The sequence below is a fragment of the Thermobia domestica genome, chromosome 5 (assembly GCF_964235325.1).
Source record: "Thermobia domestica chromosome 5, izTheDome1.hap1.1, whole genome shotgun sequence".
Lineage (NCBI taxonomy): Eukaryota > Metazoa > Arthropoda > Insecta > Zygentoma > Lepismatidae > Thermobia > Thermobia domestica.
Window position 1 is genome coordinate 161,014,529 of NC_137458.1, and position 15,539 is coordinate 161,030,067.

Here is a 15,539-nt window from a genome sequence, read left to right on the forward strand (position 1 = left end):
ACCCCTAGCATTTATCTTAAAAACTAATTAACAAGTTTTTTTTTTTTCACGCCAATTCCTCTATTGATTTGAATTCAGTAGTATTCAAAGAAAGGAAAAGTGCATTACTCGACCGAGAATCAATTTCGTGTCTTCAACCGGCCGTGCAGCTGGTAACACTACGGTAAAAGAGTGTGTGACTGATCGGGAAGCAGACTGAGAAACGTAGGAGTTATCATACCGGCGAGATCAACTGGGAACTCGAAATTGATAATTAGTAAACTAGTGCATTTTCACTTTTTAAATATCATTGAATGTGTAATCAAATTTGCTTTCTAGTGCATTTTCACTTTTTAAATATCATTGAATGTGTAATCAAGATTTCGAAAATATACTTAGTCATTTTATTTCATTGACGAGAAATTGTTAAAAAAAATTGTAAAATATAAAATAAATGTATTTTTCAAACATTGATTTTCTTGTTGATAAAGGACTGACATGTGAGACGAATGTGGACGATTGTTTGGGTGATCCTTGCAATGGAAATGGTGTTTGTGAAGATTTGGTTGCTGATTTCCGATGTAGCTGTTTTCCAGGTTTTACTGGCAAACAGTGTGAAGAAGACATTGATGAGTGCTTAAGTGAACCATGTCTGAATGGAGCCCTCTGTGAAGATCGTATTAATGGATTCAGGTAATAACAAACTAGGAGGAACGATTAAACAAATTTAAGATCTTGTAGTCCTTAAAGAACACTCATTCTTTTAATATAGTCAGGCAGAGAAAAATAAGTTTAGGGAGAAGTCTTAATATTTATTTCACTTCTAATTTGCTATGTAAGATAAATACATTTCTGGTGGACAAATTCTGGGTGATAAGCAATTCTTGCTATATGTATAACATTTAAATATTAGATTGAGAAATTTTAAGATTCTTTTCTGTTATACAAATTCATAACCAAAAACCTTGTGAATACATACTCGTAAAAATTAATACATTATTAAAACTATTTTCTGAAATAATTGTTTTTTTCTAAAGTGATCTCGTGAAATACTCGTCCTTCGAACGGAAAGAATAAATTTATGGAAAATATTTAAAAGGTATATTTCAATGTCCTTCATTCTCTTACGATATGTATTTGAATCAAAGGGAAATGAAAAATAACTCAGCTCGACCCAAGCGTAAACTTTGTTCACAACTAATTCCAAACGGTGCAGTCGTCATTCTTTGCAAAATGCTTAAACCCTCTTTATCTTTAGGATAGGCATTTTAATGAAAGTGACATGATCAAATTCCGGCTCGAGCCAAGTGCTAACTATGCTCCTAAATTCCTTTCAAATAGTTCAGCAGTTTCACCATGATGATAAGAAAATGTATGTCATGACATTCTTATATATTGAGTAAAAAGTATAGATATCACTCCCCTACCATTTCATATAAGTTGAATTTCCTAAAACGTTAAGGCATGTATCTACTTTTTTAAATAAGGATTTACATAACCAATTTTTATCCCATTAATAAAAGATGCTCGTGATTTTTGGCATATACTTTAAACCCCTCCTTCCCCATCAAGATACAAATTTTAATGAAAGTGACATGATAAAAAAAAACAGGGTCTCGATTAGTGCTAACAATATTCAAAAATTCATTTCAAATAGTTTAGTTATTTTCCCATCATGATGAAACATAAAATGTTGATCTTAACGTTGAGAAAAAAGTATGAAAATTATAAATTATCTCTTCTTCCTCCCCATTTGTGTAAACTATGAAATACGTATTCTATTACTTTTAGTTAAGTGTTCACACATTGTATTTTACATTTCCAGCTAAAACAAATCATTACATTCTACATTTGCTGAAAAATATTTGGAAATTTCAATATTATTGAAATTTCCCCCGTTAGATTCGAGATTTTCAAAATCGTTAAACATACATTAGTTTTGGCAAAAGAAAAAAAAAAAAACCTTTCTTCCCTATAGAATATATATTTCCCATCCTTATTATTGCTTTCGTGGCAAAAGGAGTATTCTTTCCAAATCTCACCTTTTTATGTATAGTAATATGGCCTGCATAATGATGAATAAGTTACCTTTAATTTTTTACATAATAATATAGATTATTTTGTATTAAGTTTACTTATGGATTAAATATTTTATTTAACACTAGCAGCGTTCACCCCGCTTCGCTGCGGTCACCCCGGAACGCAATAAACTTTGTTACTTAGATAATTTTTACTTTTTCGCTTTCAAGTGATATGATAAAAACCATAGAAGATTGCACTAATGTTAACATTATATCGCCTGTCATTTATGTTAACCCGCCCCGCTTCGCTGCGGTCACCCCAACCCGCCCCGCTTCGCTGCGGTCATCCCGGAACGCAATAAACTTTGTTACTTAGATAATTTTTACTTTTTCGCTTTCAAGTGATTTATAGCGCCTGTCATTTATGTTAACCCGCCGAGTCACAGGGTCATGCGGGTTGCATATAAGTACGTTTATTTTTATACCTATGATGAACTAATAACAAAGGATTTGTACGTATGGACACCTGAATGGTCAATTATCTCAAGACACTGGTAATTGAAAATTAAAGTGATATGATAAAAAACATCTAGGGTCCACATCCTAACAACCCCCCAAAAATGAAAGAAATCGGTTCAGCCGTATTAGCGTGATGAGCGGACAAAGGATTTTTTGTACGTATTGACACCTGATTGGTCAATTATCTCAAGACACTGCTAATTGAAAATTAAAGTGATATGATAAAAACCATCTAGGGTCCAAATCCTAACAACCCCCCAAAAATGAAAGAAATCGGTTCAGCCGTATTAGCGTGATGAGCGGACAAAGGATTTTGTGCGTTCTCTTTTATATATATAGATTAAATATTCTATATATTTTGAACGTATATGTAAAAGTAAAAAACTTCATTTAGAAATTTTTGTTACAATCATGTTTATTGTATATTTAAGGTGTGAATGTCCGCTTGGTTACAATGGAACCATCTGCGAAGATAATATCGATGATTGTATATCATCACCCTGTTCTTCAGGAGGTACATGTGTTGACCTAATTGGACGCTATCAGTGTATTTGCCCTCCATCATACACAGGAATCAACTGTGATCATCGTAAGTGATTTTTTTTTAGTATAAGTTCAATATTCGTGACGCTTGAGACATATCAGATTTCATTTAAATATATTTGGCATCTTAAAGTTATAGAAAATACGAATTGTTATTTCTCGAGTTACAAGAAATTATATAATTTGAAGCAAAAGAACTTTCTTTGTTGATACATAAGAATTATTTATGTATTTATATTTCAAATTGAAGGTATTGAATTTAATGTTCTATTATCTCGAAGAGATCAGAAAAGATACATATGAAGATGAAAATAATCATCTTTATATGAAAATATCTATAGAATTTTAACCTAGTGTTGCATTAATTGAATAAGTTTCATTTTATATTTATTGTCAATGGTTTGGTAGTGTATGGGTTACTTCTTGGATGCTGCCAGCGAAAATGAATACCAACAGGAGGTGATTTTTTTCATCTAGAGTTTCTACACAAACACCATTTTCATCAATGTTGGTATAAAACCAATGATGATATTAACGATTTATATCAAAAAAGTATAATAGAGAAAGTAAAAATAATATTTAATTCTTACAGAAAGAGAAGCTCTAAAGAAGATAACTTTATGAGATTGTAGAAAAGGTAGCAAAATAAATGTTAAATTTGGTATTAAAACAGATTGAAACTTTTCTTGCTATATTAATGAAATGAAATTGAATGTTAAGCATAATGTGCAATAGTTGCTTAGACAGAATAAGGTGAAATAATTAAAGGAGAGTAACGCGTGTGGACCACTTCGAGAAAAGCATAAGACATATTTTTTGTATCATAAATGCTAAATAGAACGATCAGAGTATATTTGTGACCCTTGTACAGCCACGCACAAAAGCCCGCACTCATTCCATTAGTGATACTTTTTCAACAACCTGATTACGAATGAATAAGTTTTAGTTCGGTTTCCTTAAACTTAAAAGATAATTATCTTTCTTCTTCTACATCAAGTGAAACCACAAACACCTCAATGTTATTCCAAAATTATTGATCAAAGAGTACTCATAGGATGGGGATCCATTTTCACTTTCGACTCTGCAAAATGTAACTACTTGAGCACTGAACTTTTGCAATGATAATAGAAATACATTTATAAAAGTGAATTTTTTTTTATATTATTCAGTTTTAGTTTTCAATCTTTATAAAGATTTTCATAGACTGAGAAAAAAATATTCTATGTTCAATTATTCATTTCCTTATATAGTATTTTAAATTATAGTAATATAAGGCTTAATATCATAAATTATACTGGTTTCAGTAGAGAGAGATTAGAGTGGATGTGGAATATCATACTCTTGGGGTGCTTAATTCATTGCAGAAAACCTCTTCTCTATATCTATTACTATTTTTACTCTATAACGATCACCTATAAAACCGAAAATGGTTGATTTTCTGCCACTTATGGCTATAATAGAGAGTTAAGGGTGGAAATAAAATGAGTTCTTGGGACATTCAATTAATTACAGTAAACCGCTTCTCGCTATGTTGTCGTTCTTACTCTCTAACGATCAACGTTAAAACCGGAAATGGTTGATTTCTCTCACTTCTAGTTTTGCTAGAGAGATTAGAGTGAAGATGGAGTATTTCTTGGGACGCCTAATTGATTACAGAATGCAATTTCTCGGTATCTATTACAGTTTTTATTAGTCATTTCCAGTTTTAGTAGAGAGATTAGAGAGGAGATGGAATATACTCTTGAGACACTTAATTGGTTGCAGAAAACCCCTCCTCGCTATGTATTATCGTTTTTATTCTATAGCGCGAAATAAGGATGGGTTAAAACCGGAAGTGATTGATTTCTGCCACTTCCAATTTTGGTAAAGAATTAAGGGTGGAGATGAAATGTACTCTTGGAACGCTGAATCAATTATAGAAAACAGCTTCTTGCTCTATATTACCATTTTTGCTATATGGTGATCAACGTAAAATCCGAAAATTGTAACTTTCTACCACTTCCGGTTTGGATGCCACTTCCATCAACGAGCTCGATTCTCAACTTTTGACATTCTACATCCTGACTAAATTTGATGCTGATCTAACAATTAATTCTTAAGATTTTTTGTCTCCAGGACGAACGAAGAGGATAAATATATAAAGAAGGTTTGGTAAACCCAACTCTTTTAAAAATGAATGTACAGTGTAGTCACAAAATAAGCATAGAATACCATTAAGAGTAATTCTTATATTCTCAACCAGAGATTGATAATCAATATGGAAGGATTAAACTTTTTTTCTGTTTTGTGCTAATCGTTTAATTATTTATTTGTGCCCAAAAGTTGATTTGTATATTATTATGCAGTTGTATTATTTGTAAATTTGTATGTGAATCCAGTTTTAAATTTTGACAATATATTTTTCAGAATTATCAACAGACTTCTTTCTTCATTTTACATCCCCTGGAACTACAGCTTATGCTGCTCTTGATGGGCTAAGAAGACCTCTACAACAGGTAATGAAATTAATCATATACGCGTATTCTATCTTTTCTATCCAACTGTTTTGGTATATGAATTAATCTTAAATAAAACAAACTGGATTGAAATAAAATTTAAACAAAATATCTATTTTAATGTCCCACATTTATGTTCTTTAGGCTAAAGCAGATGGGTGATTAATAAAAGTGAATAATCACGAAATAATTATTGGAATGAGAATGTGAGAGGAAACAAAAGAACCTCAAGAAAACCCAAGGAAACAATAATATTCATCACAAACTCACATAGCCTAACTCTCGCATTGAGGGGAGAGCTCTACCACTGGGCCACTGTACCTCCTAAACTAAATTAGGCTCTTAAAAGAAATTACTATTTTACTGTTTTACTATGTAAGAAAGCCATTTTTCCTCTGTGATATGATAAAATTTACGTATGAGCAAGCGATATTGTTTATTTTACTTATTTGTTAACAGATGCAGACACAATTGTGAAACTATTTCACATTGAAATCAAGCCTTTGCTTGATAGAACTAAGAAAATATGTCTCGAGATCCCCAAATTGAGAATCCAGAACATTAACTGTTCATCTATTCCTGTTCGGTGTAAACGATTTAGCGGTTCACAAACTGGTCCTGAATACGAGCTGATTACGCAATATGCTCCTGTATGCGTGGTTCTAGATTCGCTCCAGTTTCGAGCATTTACTATATTATTACTCGTAAAATACCCTCTAAAACAAATTATCTTTTTTCTTATCCGAGAGAAATAAACTCTCGGACAATCCACACCAAAATAAACAAATAGTTCAATATAACATATAGGCAACATAATCTGAATTATTCTTATGGCAGGAGGAGGGTCAAATGGAACATGATTATGTGAATTCACAGACGTCAAAGTACGGACTGTCCTCTCCTGCTAAACAATTGTAAAACAATTGTAGAGAAAATGCAATGAAAACTAAAGACTTCATTGCATTTCAGAGGCACACAAAATTCCCATGCATCGAAGTAAGTATATCCATTTCCTTTCAATAAAATTGTTACCAAGTAGTAAAATGTTCCTCTGCAAAGCATATGTAAAACAACCTGGATAGATAGAATATTAATTTGCAACTGACATCTAGGTTTGCGTCTCAAGTTCTAAAGCACATCTGCACTCTGAGGTAATTGCAATATAAGCAAAGTCTGTCTCATACTCCTGGGGAAAATATTACAACAGATAAGAGCCGGCACCAGCAATGTAAGAAAATCAAAGTGTTTGTCAAGAATATGATAGGACGGAAAGAAATTAATCCAGAATGGAACAATAGAAATACTATATATTGTTCCTGCTTTGTCTATTGACAATGAGAAACTGTATTTGAGCTCTTTCACGGAAAAAGCATAACAAATATTTTAAAAAGTGGTTTTCTTTTCGAAAATAAATACTACCTTTTGCCTAATAACAGATAGGATTTCCATGCAAATGGCTACATCGGTTTAAGTACTGTTTAATAGATTATTATTATTGTAATTCTTTACGTAACGATAAGAATGTAAAAAAATACCGTGTTAGAAATATTAGTCCTACTCTTGTGGTCTTAAGTCTTATAGAAAAATCTTACAATGAATTCTGAATAATGCATATTGATACTTTGAAATCTCCACAGAATATGTACTTTTATTAAATCTCTGTAAAACCTATTTAATATTCTATTACCACTGATTATATATGTTAATAAATATTTGTTACATGTTTCTACTTAGACAATTTTATTCTTATACTCACATTATTATTGTATTTCTAAACAATAGGTTTCATTGTGTTTTTGGATGAAGACAAATGATAAATTTAATTATGGAACACCAATATCATATGCTACTGAAAAATATGACAATGCTTTAACTCTAACTGATTACAATGGGTAAGTTGATTAATGATAAAGTATAATTTCATTTAATATTTTCAACATTTATTGCTGAAGAATAACTGTTTATTGCTCAAGGAGCTGAAAATGTTTAAAATAAGTTCTTTATACTTACTGTTCTATTTATAAGATTTTATTCCAATATAATTTAAATGATTATTTAATAAAATAATATAAAAGGTACATTAATGAGTTAAGGTCGAAGTAATAAGGTGTATTTTATTTAGTTTTTCTATCCAGAAGCTAATTTAAGCAATATCACAAATTGTGTGTATATTTTTTGTATTTTTAAAAAGACTTAAGATAGCAAATTTGTAAAAATGATATTATATTTATAATGAACATGAGATAATTTCTAGATAATATACAGATAATTTTCCGTGATCGTAATCTTTAACTAACAAATATTCAAATTAAAAGTAATTAAATTCATATTTTTATCATAAATATGTTAAGTTCATTATCATGATATTTAAGAATTTCTAATGTTACGATGCTTTATACGTGCGTTTTTCATTTTTCTTACTTGCGTTCTTAAAGTTATAACAGCATTAACAATTTACCGCACTTTGGATGCTTCTACGATCTTAATTTGAAACACTGGAGTTTTTTCGTAAGATTTTCATTTCTTTATTTAGAATTAAAACCACAAAACTACAATAAACTAATAATAAGCTGATGTTGTGCCACATAAAAAAATGAAGGTTTAAGTTGCATTGGTAACACTGGTGATCCGGAGTTGATACAAAATGTGTAACAAGTATATCTCTTCCCACCTTACTTACCACGCACTTTTTTTTTTTTTTTTTTTTTTTTTTTTTTTTTTTTGTTCCTAACTTACAAACAAGATAAATGGGGCATATTACACTAGTTGTTTATACTACGAATATATACCGACAAATTGTAAGAGATGATTTCTCACATTAAAACAAGAAAAAAGAAATTCATATCGACTTATGGGAAAAGAACATAGTTTCAGAGCAAGGGTCGTCCAAAACCGTGGAAAAAAACACATTACCACGCGTTATTCAGACACGAGGAACCGTAGAGTGACAGTCTATATCAGCATAAAGGAAGTCCAAAAATGCATATTTGAGCAATGTGTAATGAGTACGCAAAGGATTCTCACAATTCATAATTCCCAGACATGGTTCCAATAGAATTCCAAGTTATACTCGGACTTAGAAGTGGTCCGAAATAGACAAGAAAGTTAGCCTTGACAGCACTGAACACGGAATGCATCGGCAGGAAATCGGAAGTCTTAGACACCGTGATCTCCACCGTTCTTCATGTTTGGAATAACGCAAACTACCATATATTTTCTCACGCTTTGGGACGGCCTAGGTCCGAAACTATACATTCTCCTCGCATGTTCACATGAACTTTATTTTTATTTTAATCTGAGGAATTACCTCTTACAGTTTGCCGGTATCATATACATTTTAGACAGATTTCCTTCTAATGCTTTTCAGATTTGTCTTTTACGTAAATGGGAAGGAGGTAATCACAGATGTGACAGCTAATGACAATCAATGGCATTTTCTTTGTGTCACCTGGAGTTCTTATAATGGGGAATGGAAAATGTATAAAGATGGAATTCTTATTGACTCAGGAATAGGTTTGGCAACTGGAACTGTGATTGAAGGTAAGAATACAGACTACAGAAAATCGTCATCACTACTTAATTTAATTGCTGATGTAAATATCAAAACTTGAATTCATTTTCAAAAAGAAAATTTTATTTTGTACAAAGGTTTATTATTTCTTCAAAACCCATGCTAGTTAATTTCTGTCAGGTATAGTTTTGAATACTAATGTTATTTTGCTTTAATTTGAAATACAATGACATGAATGCAATGTAAAATTATTTAAAGATTGTTAATGGAATACGTAATTTCGTATCGTTTTAATGTGTTTTTCTATGTTAACAATTTAAGATGTAGTCTTATACTTGTAAATCGATTATAAAATAGTTCGGAGTTGAACTTAATTCATACTTTTTGTGTTTAATTTGTAATCCCTCCTAAAACAAATAAGTTTGAAAACGATGAACAAATTTAGGGTAAGTGCTTTGTTCAGTTTACGTTTTTTACTATTCATTACTACGTATACTGCAATTCGTATTTATATATCACTATGAATCACTTAAAAATGTAAAACCATCTGTAAAGAATAATATTGTATAAGATCTAAGCACTGAGAACATATCCAAAGACATGCTGTTATCTTTATTCAGAGCATGAACATTCAATAAGGTATGAAAGTATATTGTCAATTTTACCGTAATATTTTAACTTTACTAGGTCTTATATTAAAATTTCATAATAGTAGAGTGAATAAGGGAGAGAAAAAGGAGATAATATGAAGGTGCTAAATGATAAATTAAATGATAGAAAACCATTGTTATGGCATCTAAATATAATAATTATCTGTTGTAGACTCTGGTTCCCTTGTTTTGGGGCAGGAGCAAGACAGAAAAGGTGGTGGATTTAACGATGCCGAATCATTTGTTGGACAAATAGCACACCTTGATATCTGGGATCGAGTGTTAACAATGGAAGAGGTCGAAAACTTTACAATGACCTGTGAACAATATCTAGGCACTGTTTGGAGTTGGCCAGATTTTCTTGGAGGCATTAGAGGGAAAATAGAGGTAGACTTTATATTTCTTATTTATATTTATATTTATGGCAGAAATAATGTATAAATAATAACATATTTCTCGCTTTACTTCCATAAAAATCGACTAATCAGTCTTAAAATGAATCTGACATATAAGAATAGTTCTTATGGTTTCTAACATTGTATGTGGTTCCTTTAATTTTATGGCATAACCATGTGAGGTAAAACTAGAAATTTCTCTTCAATTTTATACAATAATTACAAGAGTAATAGCCTAGTAATTCAAAGAATGGTTTTATATCTTTTCATGACGGTGTATATTAGTTAGTTCGTTAGATCTTTAAGTTCTTAACCATCGGAAGAACTTTCACTCTTATATTCTAATAGCCCCGGAAACCCTCTAATCATTTTTGTATTTTAAATGCTAGTAAATGTCAAATTATGAACATAATTATTCTAGGTAGTTATGTGGTTATTATAAATAAATTTTAGAATAAATTTTATTATATCAATGGCATACCCAAAGAGGGTTAACGTGTTTTAACGCCCCCTCTTTTATATGACAATTGGAAAGATTAAGAAATACTCTATGATATATGAATATAAAAATAGACGTGTCCTCTTCTATATGACAATGTAGAAAGATTAAGAAATACTATTTTGATATATGAATATAAAAATAGACGTGTCCTCTTCTATATGACAATGTAGAAAGATTAAGAAATACTATTTTGATATATGAATATAAAAATAGACGTGTCCTCTTCTATATGACAATGTAGAAAGATTAAGAAATACTATTTTGATATATGAATATAAGAATAGACGTGTCGTGGCTAAGAAGGGTTTATGTTTAAATTTCCAAAATCTTTGCGAAAATAATCAAAACAAATTGTAATTAATAATAATAGATTTATCATTGTTTAAATTCCCTCCTGATAGAATATTATGTGTCACTGATATCTATATAAAATATAATATTTATGTTTCTATGTAGCATAAAGAATGAATATTCAGAAATCGTACATACAGAATTGCAATTAATGCTAAATTTATGTAAAGAGTCCATCTACATTTTCAAGATATTGAAAATTAAAATATGAAAGAAAAACTGCATTTGTAAGCGATATAATTATTTTTACTTCCATGCAGCAGAGCCTCGAGAGCAGAATGCAATATAAGTAGAAATATAGAGTGGTAAGGAAGCCCTGTATGACATAGATAAATTATATAATAACAAGTTAGTTGTAATCTGACATTTTGCAGTACACGCAATGACATTGTAGATGCTAGTAAGAAAATAATATTTCAATAGGTTTTCTAGATGTATATTTCTAAATATAATTCTGGTGTAAAACCAGCATATTCTCAGAGCAAATGTTATTATGCATAATATTTGCAGTATATCACTTTGGTTTATCTTCCCCTTCAACGTCGACAAGGTGTTTATTTTCGTACTAGTTCAACCATTAATTTGTGAATCATTTAATTTGATTTTAATACTAGGGTGCAGCGTTTTACCACTTTTTTCTCAGAACGAATTGTAATACCTGGCAAAAGTGGCCAATTCACATGGACATTTCAGGTATAGATTTTTTTTCAAGTCAGATAATATCTTCTGTGAGAACTATTGCCTCAAAGTTTCAAAATTTCACTGAAAATTGCAAAAAATACCAGTTGTTCATTAATTTTAGTTATGTTAGAATAAACATATTTTTGGTTAAATACATGCCAGATGCTATGAAAACTGACATTCAAGTATAAAAATGCCAGTTATATGTACTTTGGGGGAATAGGGGTGTCTCCTCTGGGGCCAGAAAAGGGAGCATATTCAGTACAGTTAAGCGGTTGTGCAGTTCCTCGCTCACCTGGCAATATAGCCTGGCCAAGTGACCTAGAGGCAATTTTACTATCCGTTCTACTGCCACCGTGTGGCAAGGATGGACGGTGAAGGACCATTCAGGCACAGTGTTGTCAGGAAGTGAAAGTTTGACCATGAGCTGTATGTTTGGTACCGTCCATAGAACTTACTGGTAGTACAGTTATTGAAACATCACTGCTTTCCCAAATGGTCATTACAGTGTAATCGTTTGCCTCAAAATTCAGTCTGGGAATGATGTTATATCTAATGGAGTTATGGAGATTCTCTGCTTCGTGTTCTCGAGCACTAAGAATCTTATGTAATGCATCTTGTCGGACAGCAAGTCGACCATCAGTCATCATGGCGAGAAGAAATTTTCTGGGAGTGCAAAGAATGCATTCGTCTGGATGGATGAACGGATTACAGCCTGGTATTTCCTTGGTAAGTATCTAGACCTATGAATGGTCTCAAAGACGTGAGAGGACCATCAGCTATGGAAGATACATGGAAGATCAGCTATGGAAGGAGATACGGTATTGCATAACCACAAAGATTCCAACCAGTGTTAGTGTATGTTCCATCACACCCAAGAACCTCAACTTTATCAAAGCCAACTCTGAGTTGGTTCATGATGTATTCGAAAATAGCTGTGGTCTCGTCATGTGCAGAACCAGAGGATGGTGTCACGTGACCAACGTATTGAGAGGTAGGTTCAGCCGCAAGTGAGAAGTGCTCTTCTCTAACGATGCCTGTGTGTATTTTAGTGTCATCCCTTCGATCATCAAAGTATAGGCTTTTAATGGGATCATAATTTCTAGAACTTACTTTTAAATTTCGAGCAAGTTTAAGTTTCGCATGCCTTATTTTGTTCCTGTATACAGTTAAAGCAGATGCTATGTCGCTAGATTTTTGAGAAGTTATGATTCCAGCCTTTGAAGCTGCCTGAAGCACAGTTGTTATATGTACCGCAGCCCTCTCGCTTACATTGTATCTCTGAGCAATCATAACAGTTTCAGTCAAATCTACGAAACTCGTTCCGAAAGTAATGTCTCCTTTTTTATGGAAACTAATGGAGATACATAACTAACAACAGCATAGCTAATCAGAGCAATATTTCAGTTACAGACTCATTTTTTCACATAGTTCCCACCATTTGTTATGTACTTTTGTCAACGATGAACCAAAGCCTGCATGTCGCGCTTGTAAAAATCGGCTTTCCATGGACTTTCTTTTGGATTCCGGCTCGTAGTGATAACACCACGTATCATCTCCAGTGACGATGCTATACAAAAAATTGTCATGTTCATCTTCATATTGGTCCAGCAGGTCCCAAAGGAAAAGGCAAGGACGAAAAAAGCTGTAGAAACGCTTAATTGTACTGAATTTACCCTCTTTTCCGGCCCCAGAGAAGGCATCCCTACCCCTCCCAAGCGCATATAACTGGCATTTTGAGACAGGAATGTCAGTTTTCATAGCATTTGGCATGTATAAACCCAAAAATATGTTTACTTTAACATAACTGTACAAAAATGAACAATTTTGGTATATTTTGCAATTTTCAGTGAAATTTTGAAACTTTGATGCAATAGTTCTCACAGAAGATATTATCTGATGTGAAAAAAAAATCTATACCTGAAACGTCCATGTGGATTGGCCACTTTTGCCAGGTATTACATTTCGTTCCTAAGAAAAAGTGGCAAAACGACCCACTCTATTATAATACTCAATTTGACAACCCACATAAAGCCAGAATTTAATCTGTCTGTTTTTTTTTTTTTTAACTTCTTGTGCACTTCGGTTTTTCGGTTGCAGATTGCCTATTTTATAAAAGTAGAAAGCAATACGATCTATTCTAAAATATCACAAATAAAAAAGAAATTCGGAACAGACCGAGATGAATCTGTAAATGTTTCTATACGCGCCTCGGGAGCAGTTCGTACAATGTTATGTGATTTAGTCTTGGAAATATTAGGTACAGTGCGTTATCATGCAGAACCATCTTTGAAATACAAGCTTTGATTTTCATTGTTCGAGGTCTATTATCATCTGGAGTGTCATAATCTATGGAATCCTTAATATTATTGAACAATTATTTTTATCGTTTTCTTCGAAAATAGCATTCATCTTACCCGCACACGAGGTAGAAGAATCACTATCACAAAAACTGCTCGATAACTGCTGTATAGCTTTATCCGTTTGCTAAACTGTGAAGGATATTCATTCATACAAAGGATGTGCTGTCATTGACACACCTCTTTGAAAACATAATTCAATTAAAATACTTTTAAAACACATTAAAGCCATTGAAACAGGAGAGGGGCCCGCAAGAACCCCGAAGTTCGAATTCTGGGAATTTGAAATTATTGATTATATTTTGGACACGAACCAGTTGGAAATTTATTATATGCTTAAATATAATGGCTAAAAATGCAATGTAAGAAGTCCTAAAATCGTTGAGCTTAAGAGTACTATTCTTCATCTAAAATCTAAGATATATTACATAGGGGTATCTTAGGACCCTATTGTTCGTTTAAGGATTAACAAACAGAAATACATTTGGATCATTTATGGTTAGTTTTATTCGAGTTGCTGGATATCTGTTGGTTTCACTTGTTGTTAGGTGAACGTTTTGTAGCTATTTTAGACAAACGTCCATATTTTTTAAAAAAAAATTACAAGTAAGAAATTAATATTCATCTTGTATATCTTGTATTAGATACAAAGTTTAATATAGGAAAAAATAATCAAACATGTATTCTACCTATTAAACTAAACTAAACTCCTGCGCAACAGCCAACAGAGCCTATTAGCCAGCGTGTAACACTCATGCATAGTCAGGACATCGGCTTCTCTCACCGTTAATGCTAGCTTTCTAGATCGGAACTCGTCTTTCACATAGCTCCCCATTTGTTCGCACGATGGGTGGACGCCACACTGCTAGTACCATCTGCTGAGTACGAACGGTCGCCCATCTTTCCTCAGACTCAGATCTGGTATTGCTCGACTTCACTGATCTTACCAGAAGCGGTATTCTAGTGCGGTTATGGCGTTGGCATATGTATTTTATGATTTGCATTAATTTTTGTTGAAACTAATGGTTGTGATAACATGTTTGGTACAATTTATGTAGACTATCAACGATTTTAATGCAATTTTTTACCAGTATGCATGCTTATTAAAACAGTTTTTTTTTTTTTGTAGAATGTTCAACCAAGTATATAATATATGTTATACATAAGTGATTTTCATTTTGCAACGAATGAATATTTGGACTAGTTGAACATTTATTATTCTTAATGTTGGTTCATTCTATTATATTTTTGCTCATAAATAGCAAATGAACTCAAAATACATTCTATAGACAATATTGTAGACAATATAAACAATAATGTACTTAGAGAATACATATTTTAAAATGAAGAAACATAAAGCACTTTCGTGATTATGTTCAGATAGAAACAGAAAATAAATCATAAATATCTAAAGCAAATTTTACACTCTTTCTTCTATGCCAGTTTATAGAATCTCAGATTATTTCCTCTCTGTGCTTTATATATTTATTCTTGCACAGTTATGTACGTACAATAAGAAAATTCAAAATATA

The 15,539-nt window shown here is 32.0% G+C and overlaps 1 protein-coding gene across 5 annotated transcripts in view; it reads left to right on the forward strand.

Annotated features, from left to right (window-relative positions):
* Positions 1-15,539, forward strand: part of LOC145686217 (sushi, von Willebrand factor type A, EGF and pentraxin domain-containing protein 1-like) — a 290,964-nt gene that overhangs the window by 211,026 nt on the left and 64,399 nt on the right. For all 5 annotated transcript variants that reach the window (XM_081759278.1, XM_081759275.1, XM_081759276.1 and 2 more), the window contains exons 23-28: positions 471-672; positions 2,951-3,108; positions 5,469-5,557; positions 7,340-7,449; positions 8,925-9,097; positions 9,891-10,105. In XM_081759278.1, coding sequence (XP_081615404.1) covers positions 471-672; positions 2,951-3,108; positions 5,469-5,557; positions 7,340-7,449; positions 8,925-9,097; positions 9,891-10,105 — 947 coding nt within the window. The remainder of the gene's footprint in view (positions 1-470; positions 673-2,950; positions 3,109-5,468; positions 5,558-7,339; positions 7,450-8,924; positions 9,098-9,890; positions 10,106-15,539) is intronic.